The sequence below is a fragment of the Mobula hypostoma genome, chromosome 10, assembly GCF_963921235.1.
Source record: "Mobula hypostoma chromosome 10, sMobHyp1.1, whole genome shotgun sequence".
Lineage (NCBI taxonomy): Eukaryota > Metazoa > Chordata > Chondrichthyes > Myliobatiformes > Myliobatidae > Mobula > Mobula hypostoma.
The window spans coordinates 96,288,086-96,312,267 of record NC_086106.1 but is presented as its reverse complement, the minus strand read 5'-3'; the positions used below and the strand labels follow the sequence as shown (position 1 = coordinate 96,312,267).

General features: G+C 42.6%; 1 protein-coding gene across 1 annotated transcript in view; it reads right to left on the bottom strand.

The window, feature by feature from the left end:
• Positions 1-15,847, bottom strand: part of las1l (LAS1 like ribosome biogenesis factor) — a 55,126-nt gene extending 39,279 nt beyond the window's left edge. The window contains exons 1-6 of the mRNA XM_063060912.1: positions 15,665-15,847; positions 13,186-13,311; positions 10,715-10,784; positions 7,375-7,456; positions 2,867-3,016; positions 1,530-1,576 (exon numbers count right to left, since the gene is read on the bottom strand). Coding sequence (XP_062916982.1) covers positions 1,530-1,576; positions 2,867-3,016; positions 7,375-7,456; positions 10,715-10,784; positions 13,186-13,311; positions 15,665-15,825 — 636 coding nt within the window. The 5' untranslated portion in view covers positions 15,826-15,847. The remainder of the gene's footprint in view (positions 1-1,529; positions 1,577-2,866; positions 3,017-7,374; positions 7,457-10,714; positions 10,785-13,185; positions 13,312-15,664) is intronic.
• Between the last annotated feature and the right edge of the window lie 8,335 nt (positions 15,848-24,182).

The window sequence follows — 24,182 nt, the reverse complement described above, 5'->3', positions numbered from 1 at the left end:
CTATTCCTGAATCTGGTATTGAGTCCTAAGACCACTGTACCTTCCTGATGACAGCAGCACAAAGCATTACCTGGGTGGTGTTAGTCCCTGAAGATGGACGCTGGTAACTATAGGCCAGTTAGTTTAACACCTGTAGTTGGGAAAATGCTTAAAACTATTAAAGAAATAGCAAGGCACCTGGAAAAAAAATGGATCTATCAGGCAGAAGCAGCATTAATTCAGCAAAGGCAGGTCTGTTTGACAAACTTACTGGAGGATATAACAAGTGCAGTGGATAGAGGGTAACAGATGGATGTTATTTACTTGGATTTCCAGAAGGTATTCAATAAGGTGCCGCATAAAAGACTACCCCAACTCTATGCATCCTTATCTTATGGGTAAATGTATGAGCATGGATAGAGGCTTGGTTGACTAATAGAAAGCAGAGAGCTGGGATACATGGGTGTCACTCTGGTTGGCAATAAGTGGTGAGAAGTGTGCCACAGGGATTGGTGCTGAGCCCGCAACTGTTCACCATTTACATTAATAATCTGGAAGACGGGGCCAAGTGTAGGGTATCTAAGTTTGCTAACGATATTAAATTGAGTGTAAAAGCAAATTGAGCAGAAGATACAGAGAGTCCGCAGAGAGATATAGATAGTCTAAGTCAGTGGGCAGGGGTCTAGCAGATGGAGTACAATGTTGATAAATGTGAGGTCATCCCCTTTCCTCTTCCAACTGCATCAGCTCTTCATCTATCAGTTCTTAGTCATGGGATGCCAAAACCTCTTCAACATCATCTTCGTCAACTTCCACAGGCCAAACTCACTTTGTCCTTACTTCATTCACCACGATTGAAATGCTTAATTATGTCTAGTTTTACGCTACGTGTACCACCCTTCCGAGCTCTTTTAGGCTTTTCCGATACCTTAGAACGCATCTTGCTAACGGATGCTCAAAGTAAATCGACATAAAGCATAGATGCTCACAGGCACGTGTTTAAGCAATGCCGGCTAGAATGCAGTTCCGGGGGAGGAGCTCGGCTGCTCAGGGCGCACACTGCCTTTTTTCATAAGTGAAAACACCTTCTGTTCGCGAAAACAGGTAACTAATGTAGGTCTTTCGTAACAGCGAGGTGTCATAAAGCAAACGTTCGAAAAGCAGGGGACACCTATATATGCCAATGAGATTTTCCACCTGCCTGTTTGAAATAACCATTCAGCTAAATACTAAAGAACCCACAACAGAAGCTTGGAGAGTTCACCTATCAAGGAAACAACTTAACTAATTACCAAATATATAGCTGTTTGCGGGAGTTTTCTGCACACAAAGCTACAGACATGCCTTTTCATGTGAAAGTAAGGCTGCTGATAAAGGTTTTCAATATTTAAAAACTATTCAAGTAGTTAAAGAGCTGTTCATCTAAATAAGTCAAAAGAACATCAGAAAGTGACTTTGATTCTCTTAAGTCAATGGCAAAAGTTTAGTTTTTCCAGCTGAATTATTGAAATTGAATTGAAAACACAAACACTCGTCAATTTATAACATACCTGGAACTGTTCTTTTTCATAGGAAGTCAGTAGCTCTCTGAGTTTATCTAGAGGAAAAAAAATATTATATCAGGTTTTGCTCCAACTAATACAAGCTTTGCTTTCTGATTAAGTGCTTTACCTTTACATCACAATTTGAAATTCTCAGTATTATTGCATGTAAACAGGGTTGATCATTTGTCAAATAGCAATCTTCTACTCAATGGCCAAAGAACCCACTCAGTATGCATCCAGGAGTAACACATACTCCCACAATAATGAATTACTATCCCAAATTTAGAGTCCAGTATCAGAAGGGACATCTAAACTAAGGTAAAGGAAACTTTCAGACACCCATGGACCCACAATAGGAAGCAAGAGGAATTTGCAGGATATTGGATATCTGGTGATCTGATTCACTGCAAGAATATCTGAATATTAAATAGTTAAACATGATAATATGTAGTAATTTTAAGTGATGGCATAAGGACCACCTTACATCTGAGCATAATATGATTATGCTGTGATTACTATGTGAAGGTAATCACCACACACACTGATGCAGATCCATAGGTACCATACCAGAGGTCAGGTATCTAATTGGCTTTTATCAAATTATTTGGGTTATGGAAGTCAGTGAAGCAAAGCCCAATGACATCCAATGCCTATAACTATACACTAGTGCTTAAAGGCGGCCAGCACTCTGCAGTTATGCATAGAGGAAATTTCCTGTTTAGCTTTCTTCTTGGGCAGTCCAGGAAGATGGCGCCCAGCTGTTGTTTCCAAATAGTCACCTACTCTACATCAGTTACATGATACCCAAATTCACTAATCTGCAAGGTCTAGTAGTGCATCAATAAACCACAAGCTGCAATACAAGAGCAATATGGTATATCCCATTAATAGCCTGTCGGGATACTGTGAATTTGTCTAATAGCATTTCATTTAAAGTATATTTCTTCACTCAGATAACAGTCACCTCTCAATGTACTTAAAAGTCTGCTTTCAAAGCTTCCAATCCCAAAAGGTGGAATCTAATGTGCTTCAGGTCACTAATGTCTAACATTAACTCTCTGTCCAGATACACTACCTAATCTGCTCAGTACTTCATCACATTGAAATCAAACAATAATTGCCAAGAAATCTGGTATTTTTTCCTTCCGGACCCTGCACGGCATATTTTAAGTCACTTGAGTAGGAACAAGAGCTTCCTCAAATGTTCCAAATGTAACTAAAGGAACAGACAATGCAATCATCATTTAGAATATACCAGAATTGATTCCCAGATCACCTTTGGTGCTCAAAATTTGAGGAAATTTTTAGTTAATGAAACATTTTCAAAGCTTTTATATACAAACCATGTAACACTTTCTGTTTCAGTTGCTCCTGTAATTGGATTTCATCATCCTCCTCTTCTTGTGAGTCCAAAGTCCAGCCATCAACAAGGTTATTTCCTAATTGTTGATTCCAATATTGCTGCCGCAGCCATTCCAAGACAAACTCGCAACCTCCAGAACAAAGATCAGTGAAAAATCATTTAAGTTCACAAACTCCACATAATGCCTCAATTCAAAATTATATCACATAAAACAGGTCACATGGAAATCTAAATCTTGAAATTTCATCATGCTTTCAGGAAATAAATTTTCAAACATTTTCTTTAAAATATGTATTAAGCCTGACTTATTTGATCAACATATTGGCTTTCAGTGAGAATGGCTCCAGGGGCTGTGTTGTGTTCTCTATGTGAGATGTGGGAATTTATGAAACCTTCAGCCTACCAGATAACCACTGAGCTGTAACCCCTTAGAGAATGTGTTAAGGAATTGGAGCTGCAGCCCCTCAAAGAACATGTTAAGGAACCTTGAGCTGCAGCTCAATGACCTTTGGCTCATATGGGAAATTGAGGATGCGATAAAAGCCACAGGACAATAGTCACCCCCAAGTTACAGGAGGCAGGTATCCGGATGACTGTCAGGAGAGGGAAACGAAATGGGCAGCCAGTGCAGAGTCACCCTGTAGCTGCTCATGTCAGAATAAGCATTAAGAATAGTGCTTTGGATACTTTGGTTGGGGGGTGGGCACGAATAACCTACCGGAGAGAGTCATAGCAACCAGGTCTTTGGAACTAATTGAGTCTGGTGGCGTGGCTCAGAAGGGAAGTGGTGGGGTGGGGGTGTGGAAGAACAGGACTGCAATAGTAATAAGGTTCCATAGGTAAAAGTGTAGATACAAAATCCTATGGATGAGAAAGAGACACCCGGATGGTATGTACATTCATCCAGGTGTCAGGTGTACATGAACTGTACAAAAGGGACAGGCCAGACCTGAACCCAAGGGGGACCAATATTCTTACAAGCAGGTTTGCTAGAGCTGTTGGGGAGGGTTTAAACTAATTTGGCAGGGGTCAGGAACCAGAGTGATAGGGCAGTTGATATACACCTAGAGACAGGGCGCAGTGAGACTGTCAGGAAGGACAGGCAAATGATAGGGTAAATCTGTAGTCAGTGGGATGAGTTGCAGTATAACATGGGGACAAGATAAAAAAGGTGACAAATGCATGACTAAAGGTGTTATATTTGAATGCATTCAGCATACAGAATAAAGTAGATGATCTTATAGTGCAGTTAGAGATTGGAAGGTATGGTATTGTGGGCATCACTGAGTCATGGCTGAAAGATCATCAGATTTAGGAGCTTAACATACAAGGATACACATTATATTGAAAGGACAGGTAGATGGGCAGAGGGGTTGGGCTTGGTTGTGTTGGTAAAAAATGAAATCAAATCCTTAGAAAGAGTACATAGGATCAGAAGATATAGATTCCTTGTGGGTAGTGTGAAGAAACTGCAAGGGTAAAAAGACCCTGATGCAAGTTATATAAAGGCCTCTGGACAGGAGCAAGGACGTGGGCTACAAATCACAATGGGGGATAGAAAAAAACCTACATCAAAAGGGCGGTCACAAAAGTTGTGGGGGATTTCAATGTGCAGGCAGATAGGAAAAATCAGGTTGGTGCTAGAATTTGTAAAATGCCTACAAGATGGTTTCTTAGAGCACCTTCTGGTTGAGCTCACCAGGGAAAAGGCTATTCTAGCTTGGGTGTTGTGTAATGAATTGGATTTGATTGGGGAGTTTAAGGCAAAGGAGCCCTTAGGAAACAGCGATCATGACAGGATACTCTTCACCCTGCAACTTGATAGGGAGAAGCTAAAATCAGATTTACAGTGATGTAAGGAGCATTATAGGACATGAGAGAGGAGCTGGTCAAAGTTGACTGGAAGCTAACACTAGCAGGGATGACAGCAGAACAGCAATGGCTAGTTTCTGGATGCATTTTGGAAGGCACAGGATAGGTACAGCCCAAAGAAGAGGAAGTATTCTAAAGGTAGGATGACACAACCATAGCTGACAAGGGAATTCAAAAACAACAGCGGCGAAAGAGAGCATATATTAAAGCAAATATTAGTGACAAATTAGAGGTTTGGGAAGCTTTTAAAAACCAACAGAAGGCAACTAAATATCCACAAGGAGGGAAAAGATGAAATATGAAGATAAACTGGTTAATAATATCATAAGGATACCAAAAGTTCTTTGCAGATATATAAAGAGTAAAAGAGAAGTGATAGTATACATCAGACCACTGGAAAATGATGCTGAAGACGTAGTAATCAGGACAAGTATTTTGTATCAGTCTTCACTGTGGAAGACACTAGCAGTATGCCAGAAGTTCAAGAGTGTCAAGGGCAGAAACGAATGCAATTGCCATTACATGGGAGAAGATGCCTGGAAAGCTGAAAGGTCTGAAAGTAGGCAAGTCACTTGAACCAGAAGGACTACACCTCAGGAATCTGAAAGAAGTAGCTAAAGAGATTGTGGAGGAATTAGTAATGGTCTTTCAAGAATCACTAGATTCTGACTTGGCTCTGGAGGGAAAATTGCAAGTGTCACTCCAGTCTTCAAGAAGGGAGAGAGGCAGAAGAAAGGAAGATATAGGCCAGTTAGTCCGAAATCAATGGTTGGGAAGATGTTGGAGTCTATCGTTAAGGATGAGGACTAGGGGTGCTTGGAGGCACATAATAAAATAGGCCTTAGTCAGTATGGTTTCCTTAAGGGAAAATCTTGCCTGACAAATCTGTTGGAATTCTTTGAAGAAACAACAAGCAGGATAGACTAAGGAGAATTGGTCAATGTTGTGTAGCTCAATTTTCAGAAAGCCTTTGACAAGGTGCCACATATGAGGCTGTTTAACAAGCTAAGAACACATGGTATTACAGGAAAAATACTAGCATGGATAGAGGATTGGCTGATTGCCAGGAGCCAAAGCGTGGGAATAAAGGGAGTATCTTCTGGTTGACTGCAGCGGTCAGTGTTGGGACTGCTTATGTTATATGTCAATAATTTGGATGACAGAACTGATGGCTTTGCTGTCAACTTTGCAGACGATACAAACCCCTTAAGTGGAGGGGCAGGTAGCGTTGAGGAAGTAGGGAGGCTACAGAAGGACTTCAATTAAGAGAATAGGCAAAGAAGTGATAAACAGAGTACAGTGTCGGGGGGTTATGCACCTTCGAAAAAGGAACAAAGCATAGACTATTTTCAAAACTCTGAGGTGGAAGGGGACTTGGGATTCCTCATGCAGGATTCACTAAAGGTTAACTTGCAGTCTGAGTTGATGATAAGGAAGGCAAATCCAATGTTAGCATTCACTTCGAGAGTTCTAGAATAAAAAAGGATGTAATGCTGAGGCTTTATAAAGAACTGGTGAGGCCTCAGAGTATTGTGAGCAGTTATAGGCCCCTTAAGGGTGTGCTGATATTGGAGAAGGGTCACGAGTATGATTCCAGGAATGAAAGGGTTATTGTATGAGGAGCGCTTGATGGCTCAGGGCCTGCACTCAATGGAATTTAGAAGAATGAGGGGGATCTCACTGAAACCTATCAACTGTTGAAAGGCATAGAGAGCAGAGAGGATGCTTTCTATAGTGGGGGAGTCTAGCACCAGAAGACACAGCCTCAGAACAGAGGGACATCCACTTAGAATAGAGATGAGGAGAGATTTCTTTAGCCAAAGGTTGGAGATCTGTGGATTTCATTGTTCCAGGTGGCTGTGGAGGCCAGATCACTGGGTGTTTTTAAGGCGATGATTGATAGGTTCTTGATTAGTCGGGGCATGAAAAGTCACAGTAAGAAGGCAAGAGAATAGAGCTGAGAGGGAAAATGGATCAGCCTTGACGAAATAGCTATCTCTTATGGTCTTAATGTACCATTGTCTCCAACTGTAAAACACACAATTAATTGTAACAAAAAAATTATGGGATAAGAGAAGATTACATTAAAATATTTATGTTCCCATGCTATCCCTACAAAACACAATGGTAGTTGTGAATTCAAATAAGTTGTTAGATATCACTGATACAGGGCTTTAAGTAGGCTCATTTCCCCTTTAGATGAATCTTAATTTTATGTAATTGCAATAGACATACTCCCCAAATTGGGCAAATACTTAAAGTATTTGCAAAAGTAGATCAAAGGATCACAAATTGAAAATAATTAGATTGTTCTTTCAAATAATCTCATGATCTCCTTCCAGTATTCTTTGATTCTTGGGTTGCACAACTCCTGTGTCAGCTCACAAAGTAGCAACATCCCATGGTCTGATAAATGATGAGGATTTATGATTAATGGCTTAGACAGCTGAAAAATGCAAATAAATATTGCAATATATCCACAGATAATTAAAAAAGGCAGTGGTTGCAGGACAGAAACACCAAACGGTTTAAAAATCTCGTAGCAGTAGAGTGGCAGATCTTTTTTAATTTCAACAGCACCTCATGCTGAGCAAATAAAACAGAGGATGTTATTACCTTTCCTGCACCACGCTAATGTGGGCAGTCTCCTATGAGTTAGTTCATGTCGTAGGTTTACTATCCATTCTGGTATATTCATCTAAAGGGAGGTAAAGAAAAATAAATGTTTGTAGCTATCAATTTCACGTCAGCCTGCCCATTAATGTTAAATTAGAAACAGATTGTGTACTTGATCCATGATATGTTGAGACTATTAACCAGAGGTTACATTCATCCCATTAATCAGGATTGAATTTAATCTGAAGTATCAGAGTAGAGACTCTAATACTGTGCATTGTGTTCTCATATTGGCAAACATTAAAGCAGTGTGTTCCAAGGTAAATTAAATATTTCTCTTGGAAGATCTTGATCTTATGCAGAATTCTATATATAAAAAAAGGAAAAAGATCAAAAAGATAGGTCCAGAAGGCCAGTACATAGCTGGATGCAACTGGAGAGAAGCTCAGCAGCTGAGAATAAACTTCAAAAAACCCTAAGACAAAGGAACAGAATTAGGCCATTTGGCCCATCGACTCTGCTCCACCATTCCATCATGGCTGGTTTGTTATTCCTCTCAATCCCATTCTCCTGCTTTCCCCCCCCCCCCATAACTTCTGATGCTCTTACTAATCAAGGACATATCAACCTTCGCTTTGAATATACTCAGTGACTTGGCCTCCACAGCCATCTATGGCAATGAATTCCACTGAATCACCACCCTCTGGTTAAATAAATTCCTCCTCCTCTGTTCTAAAGGGACATCCCTCTGTTCAGACTTCCCCACTATAGGAAACATCCACTCCATGTCTACTCTATCTAGACCTCTCAATATTCAATAGGTTACAATGAGATCCCCTTCATTTGTCTGCTCTCCAACAAGAACGGGCCCATCCCAGAGCCAAACACTCCACATACATTAACCCTTTCAATACCAGAATCACTCTTGTAGACTTCCTCAGGACCCTCTCCAATGCAAGCACTTATTTTCTTAGATAAGGGGCCCTAAGGTTGCTCAAAATACAAGTGCGGCCTGATAGATGCCTTATAAAGCCTCAGCATTATATCCTTACTTTTATAATTCTCTTGAAATAATGTTAACATCAAATTTATCTTTCCTATCACCAACTCAACTGGCAAATTAACCTTCAGGAAATCCTACATGAGGACTCCCAAGTCCCTTTGCACTTCGGATTTTGAATTTTTACCCCATTTAGAAAATAGTCCATGCCTTTATTCCTTCTACCAAAGTGCATGACCATTCATTTCCCTACACTATATTCCATCTGCCACTTCTTTGCCCAATCTCCCAAACTGGCTCAGTCCTTTTGCAGACTCCCTGCTTCCTCAACACGACCTGCCCCTCCACTTACCTTCTTATCGTTCACAAACATGTCCACAAAGCCATTAATTCTAACATCCAAATCACTGACATAATGTGAAAAGAAATGGTCCCAACATCAGCCCCTGTGAAACACTGCTAGTCACCAGCAGCAAACCAGAGAAAGGCCCCTTTATTCCCCATTTGCCTCCTACAGGTCAGCCAATCTTTATCCATTCCTGTACCTTTCCCATAATACCATGGGCCCTTAATTTATTAAGCAGTCTCATATGTGACATTGTCAAAGGCCTTCAAAAAATCCAAATAAACAACATTCACTGACTCTCGCTTGTCTATACTGCCTGTCATTTCCTCAGAATCCCAACAGACTTGACAGACAAGATTTCCCCTTTGGAAAACCATGCTGACTTTGGCCTGTTTTATCATATGCCTCCACATAGCCTGAAACCTCAATTGACGACAGACTCCAACATCTTTGCAACTACTGAAGTCAGGCTAACTGACCTGTAATTTCTTTTCTTCTGCTTTCCTCCCTTCTTAAAGAGTGGAGTGACACATTTCATTTCCCACACTTCCAAAACTATTCGACAATTTAGTGATTCCTGAAAGATCACTACTAATGCCCCCATAATCTATTCAGCTACTTTTTTTTCCCCCCTCCAGAACCCTGAGATGTACAGCATCTGGTCCAGATGACTTATCTACCTTCAGACCTTTCATCTTCCCAAGCACCTTCCCCTTAGTAATAGCAACCACATTCACTTCTGCCTGACACTCAAACTTTTGGCATATTGCTGGTACCTTCCACAGTGAAGACCAATGCAAAATATTTATTAAGTTCATCCACTATTTCTTTGTCCCTCATTACTGCCTCTCCAGCATAATTTTTCATCTTTTCTCTCCTTATTGCTTTTTTGCCTGCTGTGGGTTTAAAAAGCTTCCCAATCCTCCACCTTCCTACTTTTTTTTTTGTTAGATTGTATGCCCTCTGCCTCCTGCTTTTATGCTGACTTTTGGCTTTGCTTGTCAGCAACGGTTGTTTCATCCACATTTAGAGAACTACTACTTCTATGAGATGCATTTACTCTGCACCTTCCGGATTGTTGTTCTGCTGTCATTTCTCCTAATAGCTCTTTCCAATCAACTTTGGTCAGTCTTCTCTCTCATGATTCTGTAGATCCCTTTATTCCACTGTAATACTGATGCATCTGACATCAGTTTCTCCCTCTCAAACTGCAGGGTGACTTCTGTTATATTATGATCAGCATCTCCTAATGGTTCCTCTACCATAAGCTCTCTAATCAATCTTGTTTATTACACAACACCCAATCTAGAATTGCCTTTGCCCTAGTGGGCTCAACCACAAGCTGCTTTAAAAAGCTATCTCATAGGCATTCTACAAATTCCCTCTTGGGGTCCAGCACCAACCTGATTTTCTCAATCTACATGCATATTGAAATTCCCCCATGACTATCGTAGCAGTAAAAATAAGTACCTTTACTATCTCCCATTATAATCTGCATTCCACATCCTGGTTACTGTTCAGAGGCCTCTATATAACTCCCATCAGTCTTTTTACCCTTGCAGTTTCTTCACTCAAATACAAGGATTCTACATCTTCCAACCCATGCCCCCTCTTTCTACAGATTGGATTTCATTTTTTAACCAACAGAGCTAGCCCATTTCCTCTGCCTGCCTGTTCTTTCAATACAATGTGTACTCTTATATGTTAAGCTCCCAACTATGATCTTCTTCTAGCCACAACTCAATGATGCACACATCATACCTGCCCATCTCTAACTTGCCCAATGTTACCAGAAGCTAGATTCTTGTCCCTTTCAAGTCAAGTCTAAACTAAACCCTGCATCTACTTGTATACCAGCTGCTTCAGCCCCCCCGCCAAATTAGTTTAACCCATCCACAAATTCAAAAGCCTCTGTTCTATTTCTGACATTAGTATCACAGCCACATGACTTTATTTTTCCAATATTGATTAAAGTAGAAAAACACACTACCCACCTCATTTGCCAAACGTCTTAATGACACAACGATTCTTTTCTGTTTCCTTTCAGTAATCAGATTAACAAACCTACAAAATTCAATATCCAAATTTGTTAGCCATTCTAAATAATTGGCAAAATACTAAATTGTACTGCAGTTTTGCAACTGTAGGAACAAATTCAATTGTGCATGTTTGTAGTAGCTATACACGTGACAATCAAAGTTTAATTTATTACAAAGTACATTGTAACTGAAATCCTGCCACCAACTGCACTCCCTCATCCCCCTACCTTAATAACATTCATAATTCACCTGCTGTTTTTATTACACCACCAATGAAAATTCTATATACAATCACTCACATAAAGAAGTTTAACATACCAAGTCAAGCAGTAGCAGTATTAGTAACTAGACAGAGTAGTGGTCACCAACCGATCGATCGCGATCAACCGGTCGATTTTTGAGACTTTCCCAGTAGATCCCGAAAAAAATGAAAAATAAATTCACAAATACTGTTGTAACGTGAACATTATAAAAATAAGTAATACTAATTAGGATAACGGTAACATAGCAATACTGCCGCTACTGAAAGCCGTTTGTAAAGAGAGCTTGTTTCCGGGTTGTGGGGTTTTAGTTCCATTCTTTCTGCCCAGCGCGCATGTGTGTAGCTCCCCCGCCATGCACCATGGTAGAAAAGATCAGAAGTAAAACCCCGCAACCCGGAAGCAACCTCTCTTTACAAACAGCTTTTCGTAGTGGGGGTATTGCTATATTACCATTGTCCTAATTTGTATTAACTTATCTTTATGATGCTCACATTACAACACTTCTCCCCCTTTAAATTCCAACATACCCCAAATGTAAATAACTGGGAAATAAAAAACAGTGGTGTCATTATCTTGCGTACCTCTGAAACTCATACTAGTGTCTCAGTAACAGTTTACCAATACAAAACACCTGAAAAACGTGGCAGATTCAACATTCAGTTTAACAAAGGAAACTGTCCATTCAAATATTCAGTCTGTCAGGAGGTTTGCAAGGGCGCTGTGCTGCAACAGATGAAAATTATGAAATCTAAGTACAGGAGCTATCTTACTGAGACACCTCACAGACTGTCTCAAACTGGCTGTCTGTAGTTATGAGCCAAATTTCAGGGAACTAGCAGAGTGCAACAGTCAATTTTTATTCATTTATTTTTCGTGTTGAAATAAAATTAAATAATGAAACATAGAACTAAAGGTGTTGTAATGTGAGCATTATAAAAATAAGTAATACTAATTATGATAATAGTAATATAGCAATACTCCCGCTACGGAAAGCTGTTTGTAAAGGGAGGTTGCTTCCGGGTTGAGGGGTTTTACTTCCGGTCTTTTCTGCCTGGTGCGCATGTGTGTGACTAACCGATTTAGTAGATCGATCTTGCCTTTCACTAAGGCCGAGGTAGGGGATCTTGGGCTTAAAAAGGTTGGCGACCACTAAGATAGAGTGTACAAAAGCTCACCAGTGAAATTGGTAATTGAGCAGTTATTCACCACATGCCATATATTGTTTGGTCTGTACTAGTCTACAGGCCTAGTAACTTTCAGACCCTAACAGTGCTGGTTCAACAAACAGATGCCACAGCCAGTTATGAAATAGTCAATGATATTTGTAATATACAATTTTAAAATATACAATTGTGTATTTTAAATTGTAAGTAAAAAAAAATTCTGAACTTTTACTTTACAATATAACTATTTAAGGCTAATTTTGTTTTGTTCAGTTTTAAAACCCTGATTCATGCCTTGAACCTTCTAATGCTTTGTTCAAGTTTTAGCTGTTAGAAGAATGGAATATTTATTTTCTGTGTACCCATTCAGGGAGGTTTTTGTTATCCATTATTGTTCTGCTATCTCGTTATCATAAACTCATCAGGAATGTGGTCTTGTCATGAAACCAATTTCTTGTAAATATTGGAAAGTATCCAATTCTTTATAGAAATACTCATTTCAGCAAGCATAAAAACTTCCATCGTATATTAGCAATGACTCCAGAATAAAGTAAAACCAGTCTATCCCACTTCTAAATAAGCTTAACTAAATCTTACAGATGAACAAGTTTCATGTTTAATTCATGTTCCAAGATGGATTATCTAATCAAGACAGTTTCTGAGATTGAGGTAAAGAGAGAGGATGGAGGAAAGATCTCCATTTAACTTTCCTATCAGGACTGATGATCCCTATTGGCACAATTACAAACATCAGTGGAAGGTAATAGGAGACTTCGGTTCAAATGGGATGTCTACTATGGTAAAATAATTATCTAATTCGCTGCAAAGACTAACTAAAGATTATTTATTGAAAGTTACCCAATTGTTATTAGGATTAACTAAATCGCATCCTGTGCAAGGAAACGTTTACAACAGAGAAGAGAGAAGAGATAACTTGCAAAACAAAAGAATACACAAAATATTTAACAACTCCATTTGGAAAGGAAAACACAAACATTACCTGACAAGAGCAAGTCCATATGAGAGGACTAATTCATTAGATGCAGTTTCCCCTGCATCATCATGAAGTTTACAATGAATTAGGTTTGCGGTGCACTCCACAGCAAGCGGGGTACTGTTGCCATACCTACAAGAAGTAAAAAGTGAGCTATTAACAAATATCACAGTGTAAAGCAACAATGAAAGTAAGACTATGAAGTTATTTTGGAAATGATCAAACTGGTCCAGCACAAACGTACATGTATGGCATTGCTGACACCCAGTGCTACATGTATGGCATTGCTGACACCCAGTGCTACATTTGACAGTTTCAAGTTTCTGCACCCAACCAGTTGATCCAATCCCTCTGCACCTTTACCCCACACAAAGTTTGCCAGAGGACCCATCATTATTTCCACTCTCAACTAGTTCCCTCTACCACTACTTTATGAATATGCACAAACATATCTACAATGAACAACTTCTCCTTTAATGCCATTTGTATTCCCCAAATTAAAAAAAAGTACAATCGTAAATAACTTGCGTGGATCCAAAAGCCGGGCCCATCTCTTCACCTGATGCAAGCAAGGCTTTGATTAACTCCTGCGCAGTCTCCCTCCCTATCATTGTCTGCTATTGTGATTACTATCAGTGATACATCAACATCTCTACTGCCAATTTTTACCTTACTCTCACTTTCAATATTACCCATATTTGATTTTTCTTGACCTTTTTTGGCTGCGATAGATGTAGGTTAGCCACCAATATCCATTGAAAACTCATTATCTACTAACTCCACTATCCCACTTCCTCCACACATTCCATCCATTGTTTCTTGTATCTATTGTGATGATGTCTTCCATGCAAATCTCCTGACATCCCCTTCCCCAACCACAATTTCCCAATAACCATAGTTAACAGGGTATAATCTCCTCATAATTATAGTCAACAAGATTCTCTATATCGAAGAGGTAAAATGCAAACTGGGTGACTGCTTTGCATATCAACTTTGTTCAGACCAGAGGAATTGTCCTGAGCCTCCATTTATTTGTCATTTCTCCAGGCCCACATTGAACCCCGTCACTGACCTCTTACGCCGTTCTAATGAAGCCTACTCCAAACTAATGAACTATCATTCAACACATTCCCTTACAATGGCACCAACATTTGCTGCATCTTTCAGTTTCAACTCCATTCACCCTGTTGTGTTTTTTTAAGCAGCTTTAACTGTGGTTAAGGGGAAAAGGAGAAAACATTTTACCCCTACTTTTCCAGTTCTGATGACAGGCCACCATCTGAAATATTAACTGATCTTCCATTCCCATATACTACCTGGCATTGCAGAATAGTGCTTCTACCAATGACCTACAACAAAACCTCAATAATCTACAGAAGCAAAAATCTGCACAATAGCAATCTTAAGACAACTAATGTGTAGTTAACAACAGAGATAGCACCTATGAAAAGAAAGTAAAAAAGGTCAATGACATCTCTTCAAAACTACACTAGTTTTTTAATTTCTCGAAAGGCTTGCAACCTGAAACAATAGACGCAGTAGGCCATTCAGCCCTTCGAGCCAGCACCACCATTCACTGTGATCATCCACAATCAGTACCCTTTTCCTGCCTTCTCCCCATATCCCTTCACTCCGCTATCTTTAAGAGCTCTATCTAACTCTTTTTTGAAAGAATCCAGAGAATTGGCCTCCACTACCTTCTGAGGCAGAACATTCCACAGAACCACAACCCTCTGTGTGAAAAAGTTTTTCCTCAACTCCATTCTAAATTGTCTACCCCTTATTCTTAAACTGTGGCCTCTAGTTCTGGACTCCCCCACATGTTTCCTGCCTCTAGCGTGTCCAATCCCTTGCGAGACCATGGATCTGCGCTCTTCACTCTCCAGGGCACAGGCCTGGGCAAGGTTGTAAGGAAGAGGCCCATGCTGCAAGTCTCCCCTCTCCACGACACCAATGTTGTCCAAGGGAAGAGCATTAGGACCCATACAGCTTGGCACCAGTGTCGTCGCAGAACAATGTGTGATTAAGTGCCTTGCTCAAGGAAACAACATGTTCCCTCGTCTGGGGCTCGAACTCACGACCTTCAGGTAGCTAGTCCAATGCCTTAACCACTTGGCCACGTGCCCACACAGAGGTTGATAGATTCTTGATTGGTCAAGGCATGAAAGGATACGGGGAGAGCCAGGAGATTGGGACTGAGAAGGAAATGGATCAGCCATGATGAAATGACGGAGCAGACTTGATGGGCCAAATGGCCTACAACTCCTATCTTACGGTCTAGCATATAAACAGAGGCATTATGAGATCAGCAACCCTCCTTTCGGCGTTGTACTTCATTTCCAACGACCATTAACGCCTCACTGTCCAAGGAACAGCCATCAAAGTGAATGGTGGGTATACATTGGACCGTGATGCCAGCAGCCCGTTCTCACCCACCCCACTTAGCAAACCGACCCTTTAATGCAACTGAACTGTTGCCCCACACCTGCTCTTCCAGGCGGAGATCCTGTCCAGTGCATACCGCTGGAGCTTGCTGTCGCTGCAGTACAAGTATTCAATCACTTGGTCCCACTCGGCTCTGCTCAGCCAAGCCACCACTTGCTCCTGCTCCCTCCTCCCGCCACTACTCTTCCCTCGCGCTCCCATGGCAGCGGCCGTCGCGCCGAGCCCAGCCGCGCATGCGTGATATCGCTCCAGGCCTGTCATACAGATTGACAGAGCCCTAGAACTATCAACACGCGTCCAGCTCCGAGCCCCGCCCACCGAAGGCCACATCTTAACCAATTACAATGAGACAGGCGCGCTGGGGGCAAAGGTGGACTTGGTGGCAGATGATTGGGTGGTAAAACTGTGCAACGCATGAGTGTTCCGATGTGAAAACCTTTCACAGGAGACGGAAGTTCTGTGTTTGGTTAGGACTGCTCGTGAAAACATTTTCGTAGAAAATCAACTGCTGAAGCGGGACTTGTGTTAAAATCTTATGTAAACCTATCACAGGGCGAAATTTCAGTGATATTAATTGTTACTTTAAGGTTGTCATTTTCGTGAAGAATGTGTTGTATCAGTAACATCACCGAGCTGCTACAGGACTTTATCTAAAGTTCAGAATAGGCTATCTACGAGATTCTGTTGAGTAAAGGGGACATTTTGTTATACCCCTTGACAGTATGGAAAGGTGTGTGGAGCCAGAGGAGGTAGCGGAAGTACTTAATGAATACTTTGCTTCAGTATTCACCAGCGAAAAGGACCTTGGCATTTGTGGGGATGATTTAAAGTAGACTGAAACGCTTGAGTGTATAGACATTAACAAAGAGGATATGCTGGAGTTTTGAAAGGTATTAAGTTAGATAAGTCGCCGGGCCCGGACGAGATATACCCCAGGTTACTGTGGGAAGCGAGGGATGAGATTGCTGAGCCTCTGGCATTGATATTTGTATCATAAATAGGGATGGGAGAAGTACCAGAGGATTGGAAGGTTGCAAACGTTGTTCCCTTGTTCAAGAAAGGGAGTAGAGATAACCGAGGAAATTAAAGACCAGTGAGCCTTACTTCAGCAGTGAGCAAGTTGTTGCAGAAGATCCTGAGAGGTAGGATTTATAAGCATCTGGAGAGACAATCTGATTAGGGATAGTCAGCATGGCTTTGTCAAGGGCAGGTCATGCCTTACGAACCTGATTGAATTATTTGAGGATGTAACAAAACACATTGATGGATGTAGTGTTTATGGATTTCAGTAAGGCATTTGATAAGGTTCCCCATGTGAGACTTATTCAGAAAGTAATGAGTCATGGGATCCAAGGAGACCTTGCTTTGTGGATCCAGAATTGGCTTGACCACAGTAGGCAAAGAATGGCTGTGGATGGTTTGTATTCTGCATGGAGGTCAGTGACCAGTGGTGTTCTGCAGGGATCTGTTCTGGGACCCATCCTTTTTGAGATTTTTATAAATGACCTGGATGAGGAAGGGTGGGTTAGTAAGTATGCTAATGATACAAAAGTTGGGGGTGTTGTGGATATTCTGGAGGGTTGTCAAAGGTTACATTGATAGGATGCAGAACAGGGCTGAGAAGTGGCAGAGAGTGTTCAACCCAGATAAGTGTAAAGTGGTTCATTTTAGTAGATCAAATTTGAAGACAGAATATAATATTAATGGTTAGACTCTTGGCAATGTGGAGGATCAGTAAGATCTTGGGGTCCAAAGATTTCTCAAAGCTGCAGCATAGGTTGACAGTGTTGTTAAGAAGGCACATGGTGTGATGGCCTTCATCAGCTGTGGGATTGAGTTCAAGAGCCGTGAGGTAATGTTACAACTATATAAGACCTTGGTTAGAACCCACTTGAAGTACTGTGTTCAGTTCTGGTCACCTCATTACAGGAAGGATGTGAATGCTATAGAGAAAGTGCAGAGAAGATTTACAAGGATGTTGCCTGGATTGGAGAGCATGCCTTATGAGAATAGGTTGAGTGAACTTGGCCTTTTCTCCTTGGAGTGATGAAGGATGAGAGGTGACCTGATAGAGGTGTATAAGATGATGAGGGGCATTGATCGTGTGGATAGTCAGAGGTTTTTTCCCCCCAGGGTTGAAATGGCTAACATGAGGGGGCATAGTTTTAAGGTGTTTGGAAGTACATACAAGGGGGATGTCAGAGGTAAGTTCTTCACACAGAGTGGTAGGTGTGTGGAATGCACTGCCAGCAAAGGTGGTAGAGGCAGATACAATAGGGTCTTTTAAGAGACTCTTAGACAGGTACATGGAACTTAGGAAAATAGAGAGCTATGCAGGAGGGAAATTCGAGGCAGCTTCTAGATTAGGTTACATGGTCAGCACAACATTGTGGGCCGAAGGGCCCATAATGCACTGTAGATTTTCTGTTTCTATGACCCTTGACACTCAAATATTTAAATGGAATGGACGTGCCAGGAATCCACAGAGAATACATGCTTAATAATAAAATACGTTGAAAATACTGCACAAGCCAAACTGTATTTGTGGAAAGAGAAACAGAATTAACATCTCACCACATCAGAACAATGAACTAGACAAAAGATGACTAGGGATAGCAAATCTCTGATACCAGAAGACATGCATTTAAGGTGAGAGGGTGGTAAGTTCAAAGGAGGAAAGTTTATCTTTAAACATATGCATTGCCAGTGATGACAGTGAAGGCAAATACAATAGAGGGTTTCAGACACCCTAGGCAGGCACTTGAATGTGTAGAGTAGAGGGATTTTGTGTGGGCAGAAAGGACTAGTTTGGTAAGTATTTAATTGTTAGTTTAATTAATTCCATATAACATCACAAGCCAAATGACCTGATGCTATGCTGTACTGTTCAATGCTGGAATGAGTATCCTGGAAGAAGTCAATACATCAAGCTAAATCAATTGAGGCAAAAGGTGTATGTCAACTTTTGGAGATGAGACAATGCATCAGGCCTGGGAGGGATAAGGAAATATGAGGTGAGATGGGACAAAGGCTGATAAGAACTAGATGGAGAGCGAAGTGTAAAGGAGAGGGGGTGATGAGCAGATGGACCAGGTGTGAGAGGGGGGAGGGATGAGAAAGATGGTTCCATCTTGTTCCACCCACCCATCGTTAACCCTGGCCATGTCCTCCCCCTCATCTCCAGATTCAAGGTTTCAACCTATAAAGGAAAGAGAAGCCTTGGTGCTCATGTGAGTGTGGGGGAGGAGAACACCAAGGGTATGTGTTGCATGAAATTGGAAAATTGAATTTTTTCATACCATTGAAGGGTAGGCTATCTGAGTAGAATATGAGTTGTTCTTCTTCTAATTTGCACTTGGATTCACCGTAGCAATGGAGAAGATCAAGGGTAGAGATGTTGGTTTGTTAGTGGGAAGGAAACGAGATGCTCACTGCAGAGTGCAGATCCACAGGTGAACCTCTGCTGAACTTCAGGTGTGAAATTCTTTCTCCAAGTGCTCTCATAGTCATACTTTATTGATCCCGGGGGCAAATTGGTTTTCATTACAGTTGCACCATAAATAATAAATAGTAATAAAACCATAAATAGTTAAATAGTAATATGTAAATTATGCCAGGAAATAAGTCCAGGACCAGCCTATTGGCTCAGGGCATCTGACCCTCCAAGGGAGGAGTTGTAAAGTTTGATGGCCACAGGCAGGAATGATGCTCTGTGTTGCATCTCAGTGGAATGAGTCTCTGGCTGAATGTACTCCTGTGTCCACCCAGTACATTATGTAGTGGATAGGAGACATTGTCCAAGATGGCATGCAACTTGGACAGCATCCTCTTTTCAGACACCACCATGAGAGAGTCCAGTTCCATCCCCACAACATCACTGGCCTTACGAATGAGTTTGTTGATTCTGTTGGTGTCTGCTACCCTCAGCCTGCTGCCCCAGCACACAACAGCAAACATGATAGCACTGGCCACCACAGACTCGTAGAACATCCTCAGCATCATCCGGCAGATGTTAAAGGACCTCAGTCTCCTCAGGAAATAGAGACGGCTCTGACCCTTCTTGTAGACAGCCTCAGTGTTCTTGACCAGTCCAGTTTATTGTCAATTCGTATCCCCAGGTATTTGTAATCCTCCACCATGTCCACCCCAACCCCCGGATGGAAACAGGGGTCACTGGTGCCTTAGCTCTCCTCAGGTCTACCACCAGCTCCTTAGTCTTTTTCACATTAAGCTGCAGATAATTCTGCTCACACCATGTGACAAAGTTTCCTACCGTAGCCCTGTACTCGGCCTCATCTCCCTTGCTGATGCATCCAACTATGGCAGAGTCATCAGAAAACTTCTGAAGATGACAAGACTCTGTGCAGTAGTTGAAGTCCGAGGTGTAAATGGTGAAGAGAAAGGGAGACAAGACAGTCCCCTGTGGAGCCTGTCATTGGGACTTCTGCCAACTGATTTTGCCTGATTCTGTGTTTTGGATTTTGCCTGTTCCTGGACCTGATTTTTGCCTGTGCGCTCTGGATTGTCTGACCTCGCCTGACTGCCTTTCCTGGGTAAGACCTCCGCCTGCCATTTCAGATTCGTGCCTGCCTTCTGTTTTTGAAGGACCGTTGCCTTTGTGTTCCCTAATAAATCCTGGTGAAAAAGTATTCATTGGTCTGCACTTGAGTCCCACCGAAACCCGACAATTATTTCTTTTTTTATGTTTGTTCTGTTCATGACATCCTTGTTAGATATTCGTTTCGTCCATGATATTCTTTGCATCCTCCTCAAAAACCACATCTCTGCTGCTTCAATTAGTTTCCTCATATTACTAGGTATTGTCCAATATTCTGAGCCATATAACATAACTGGATAAACGTAACATTTCAGTACTCTGAGGCTGGTTATCATGCCTAGTTTAGTATCGGTCAGTATACTCTTCATTCTCGTAAAGGTGTCGTTTGCCATCCCTGTTCTTCTTTTGATGTCCATGTTGCACCTGCCATCTGATGTCACCCAGCTTCCTAAGCAGCAAAAGTTCTATACTTGTTTTATGTCTTCCCTGTTTATTCTCAGCCTGCAGATAGGATTCTCCTTCTTTTTGGATATCACCTGGTACTCACTGTTTATGAACCCATGAATTCTTCAATTTTCTAGCATTTTTTTTTGAAAACTCAATCATGTCTTCTCTTTTGAAGAACACATGCTGTGCTGCTTTTTGTAACTTGAACATCTCACTGTGTTTCAGCAGACCAGTAGCCCTGTTGGGTTCATTTTAAAAAATATCTTGTCACCACTGTTGTTTTGTAACTTCAAAACATCAAACTAATTGGAAGGAGTCAGGACAGTAGGCCAGAGTCTAAAACGGGCAAAAAGCAGGGACCACCGGGCCTGGCGGGAGTTGAGGCGTTTGGCTGAACGGATATACTCCAGGTTCTTGTGATCCGTCCAGACTAGAAAAGGAGTAGTCTTTCCCTCAAGCCAATGCCGCCATTCCTCAAGAGCAAGTTTAACAGCCAATAGCTCTCGATTGCCGATGTCATAGTTGCGTTCTGCGGGTGAAAATTTGTGGGGAAAAAAAGGCACACGGGTGTAGCTTGTCGTCCTCTGCTGAACACTGACAGAATAGCCCCTACTCCTACATCAGAGGCATCAGTCTCTACAATAAACTGCCTTGTAGGATTGGGCTGAAGGAGGGTAGGTGCCATGGAGAAACGAGTCTTTAGATCAGAAGAGGCTTTCTCAGCTGCTGCATTCCAGGCGAACTTCAACTTGGAGGAGATTAGAGCAGTCAGCGGGGCAGCCAGGATGCTGAAATTTCGAATAAGTCGGCGATAGAAGTTGGCAAACCCAAGAAAGCATTGGACATCTCGTCGAGAGGCGGGTTGTGGCCACTCCTCTACCACCTTGATCTTCTGAGAGTCCATCTGGATTCCTCCATCGCTGATCGCATATCCCAGAAACAAAGTTGAACTCCGGTGAAATTCACACTTTTCCGCCTTCACAAACAACTGATTCTCCAGGAGTCGTTGGAGCATCTGACGGACGTGCTGGATGTGTTCAGAGAGGGACCTAGAAAATATCAGAATGTCATCTAAGTACACAAATACAAATTGCTTAAACATGTCTCTGAGGACGCCATTCACCAGGGACTGGAACACAGCAGGACCATTAGGAAGTCCGAAAGGCACTACCAAATATTCGTAGTGCCCAGAGGGCATATTGAACGTGGTCTTTCATTCATCCCCCTCTCTTATGCGGACCAGATGGTAAGCGTTGCGGAGGTCGAGCTTGGAGAAGATGAAGCACCCTGGAACAATTCAAATGCAGATGACATAAGAGGAAGGGGATAGCGGTTCTTAATGGTGACCTCACTGAAACCTCTATAGTCCACGCAAGGACGCAGGGACCCGTCCTTCTTGGCTACAAAGGAGAACCCTGCCCCTCTGGGGAGGAAGAGGGACGGATAATTCCTGCAGCCAAGGCCTCCTGGATATACTCGTCCATCGCTTTCCTTTCAGTTGGAGACAGGGAATACAGATGGCCCCTAGGTGGCGAGGTTCCCGGGAGGAGATCTATAGCGCAGTCATAGGGGCGATGTGGGGGTAAGGTGGTGGCCCAAGTCTTGCTGAATACCAGCTTTAGATCCAGATATTCCAGGGGTACAGAGGACAGATCAGGAAACTCTTCTGTAGGCAGAGGATCCGGACTTTGAGTAGTATGAGCAACACGCAGACAATGATTTAGGCAGAAAGGACTCCAGCTTAACACTCTGTTATTAGACCAATCAATGTGTGGACCGTGCTGAGCTAGCCATGGGTGGCCTAACGCAACGTCAGCTTTGGGGGAATCTATTACATGGAAAGCAATGCTCTCCTGGTGATTGCCAGAAATGAGGAGACTCACCGGAGCTGTAGAGTGGATAACTATGGCAAGTTTCACTCCGGTTAAGCCGCTGGCCTCCAGGGGTTGCTTCAAACGGGAGATTGGCCGCAAAGATGGAACTGATAAAGTTTCCCTCAGCCCCAGAGTTGATAAAAACTGAAATGGTGCGTCTCCTCCCTTCAGCCAGTATAAAAGCAGGTAGCAGGGTTCGAGTGACGGGGAACCGGGGGAAGGAAGTGCTGCTTGCCTGTCGTCCCCTCTTTATGAGCGAGCGTTGGCCTTTTACGGGACAGGTAGATACATAGTGACCAGCCTGACCACAATACAGACAGGAGTTGGTACTGACTCTCCTCCTTCTTTCCGAAGGAGACAGATGGGTACGATCAATCTGCATGAGCTCCGTTGGGCTGGATGGGAGTGACTGAGAACTTGGAGAAAGAGATCTGGGTGCTGGCTGGGAAGAGGTCAGACGCCCCCTGGTGGTTCTTCGTGACCCCCCCCGGACGTCACGCTCCTGCTGACGCTGTTTTATGTGGCTGTCAATCTTAATGGCCAAATCGACCAGCTCTTGGAAGCCATCAGGCTAGTTGGCTAGTGGCTAGTTCATCCTTAACCTCTTCTCTAAGCCCATAGAGGAACATGGCAGATTGGGCCGCTGAATTCCAGTTGGTAGTGGCAGCTTGTGTGCGGAACTGAATAGCGTAGTCCGAAACAGAACGGTTACCCTGACGAACTAACAACATCTCCCTTGCTGCCTCTCACCCCTGCTGGGAACAGTCAAAGACTCTTCTCTTCTCCTCACAAAAGTCCTTAATCGTGTGGCAAAAAGGGGCTCTGCTGTCCTACACAGCCATACCCCACTCTCTTGCTCTTCCCGACAGCAGTGTGATAACATCGATCAGTGGGAAAGGTAGTGGGCTGCAGCTCAGAAATCAGCGAGCATTGAGACAGGAAGGATCTGCAGGTGCCTGGTTCACCATTGTAAAGTTCAGGTGGAGGTAAACGGGGCTCTCGGGCTGGTTGGGTTGGAGTCTGTGGGGCTGACGGCGCCGCAAGAGAAGGCAGATTAGAGCTCAGCACCAGCTGAATCTGCTGTAGCTGGGAGGCCATGCTGGTCAGAGTGGCGGAGAAGGCTTCCATCCACTGGTTGATAGAGGCGAACTGCGTTTCATGTCTCCCTAACAACACGCCCTGTCGGGAGAGGGCCTCACGCACCTGGTTGGGGTCCGCTGAGTCCATCTTGGCCAGTTCGTTCTGTCGGGTTTCGGTGGGACTCAAGTGAAGACCAATGAATACTTTTTCACCAGGATTTATTAGGGAACACAAAGGCAACAGTCTTTCAAAAACAGAAGGCAGGCACGAATCCGAAATGGCAGGCAGAGGTCTTACCCAGGAAAGGCAGTCAGGCGAGGGCAGACAATCCAGAGCACACAGGCAAAAATCGGGTCCAAGAACAGGCAAAATCGGTTGGCAGAGGTCATAATGACAGGCTGGAGTGACACAGGTCAGAACTGGGACAAACTGGCAGAGAATGCTAGTCAAGGCGGGGTTTAAATGGACAGGGTAATGAGTGAAAATTAGAAACAGGTGGGTGCAAATGAGGAGACAAGCAGGTAATTGGAGGAAGTCCAAAAAGGGAAAGGGGCTGGGCCAGAACCCACATGGCCAGGTGAAAGAAAACAGAAATTAAA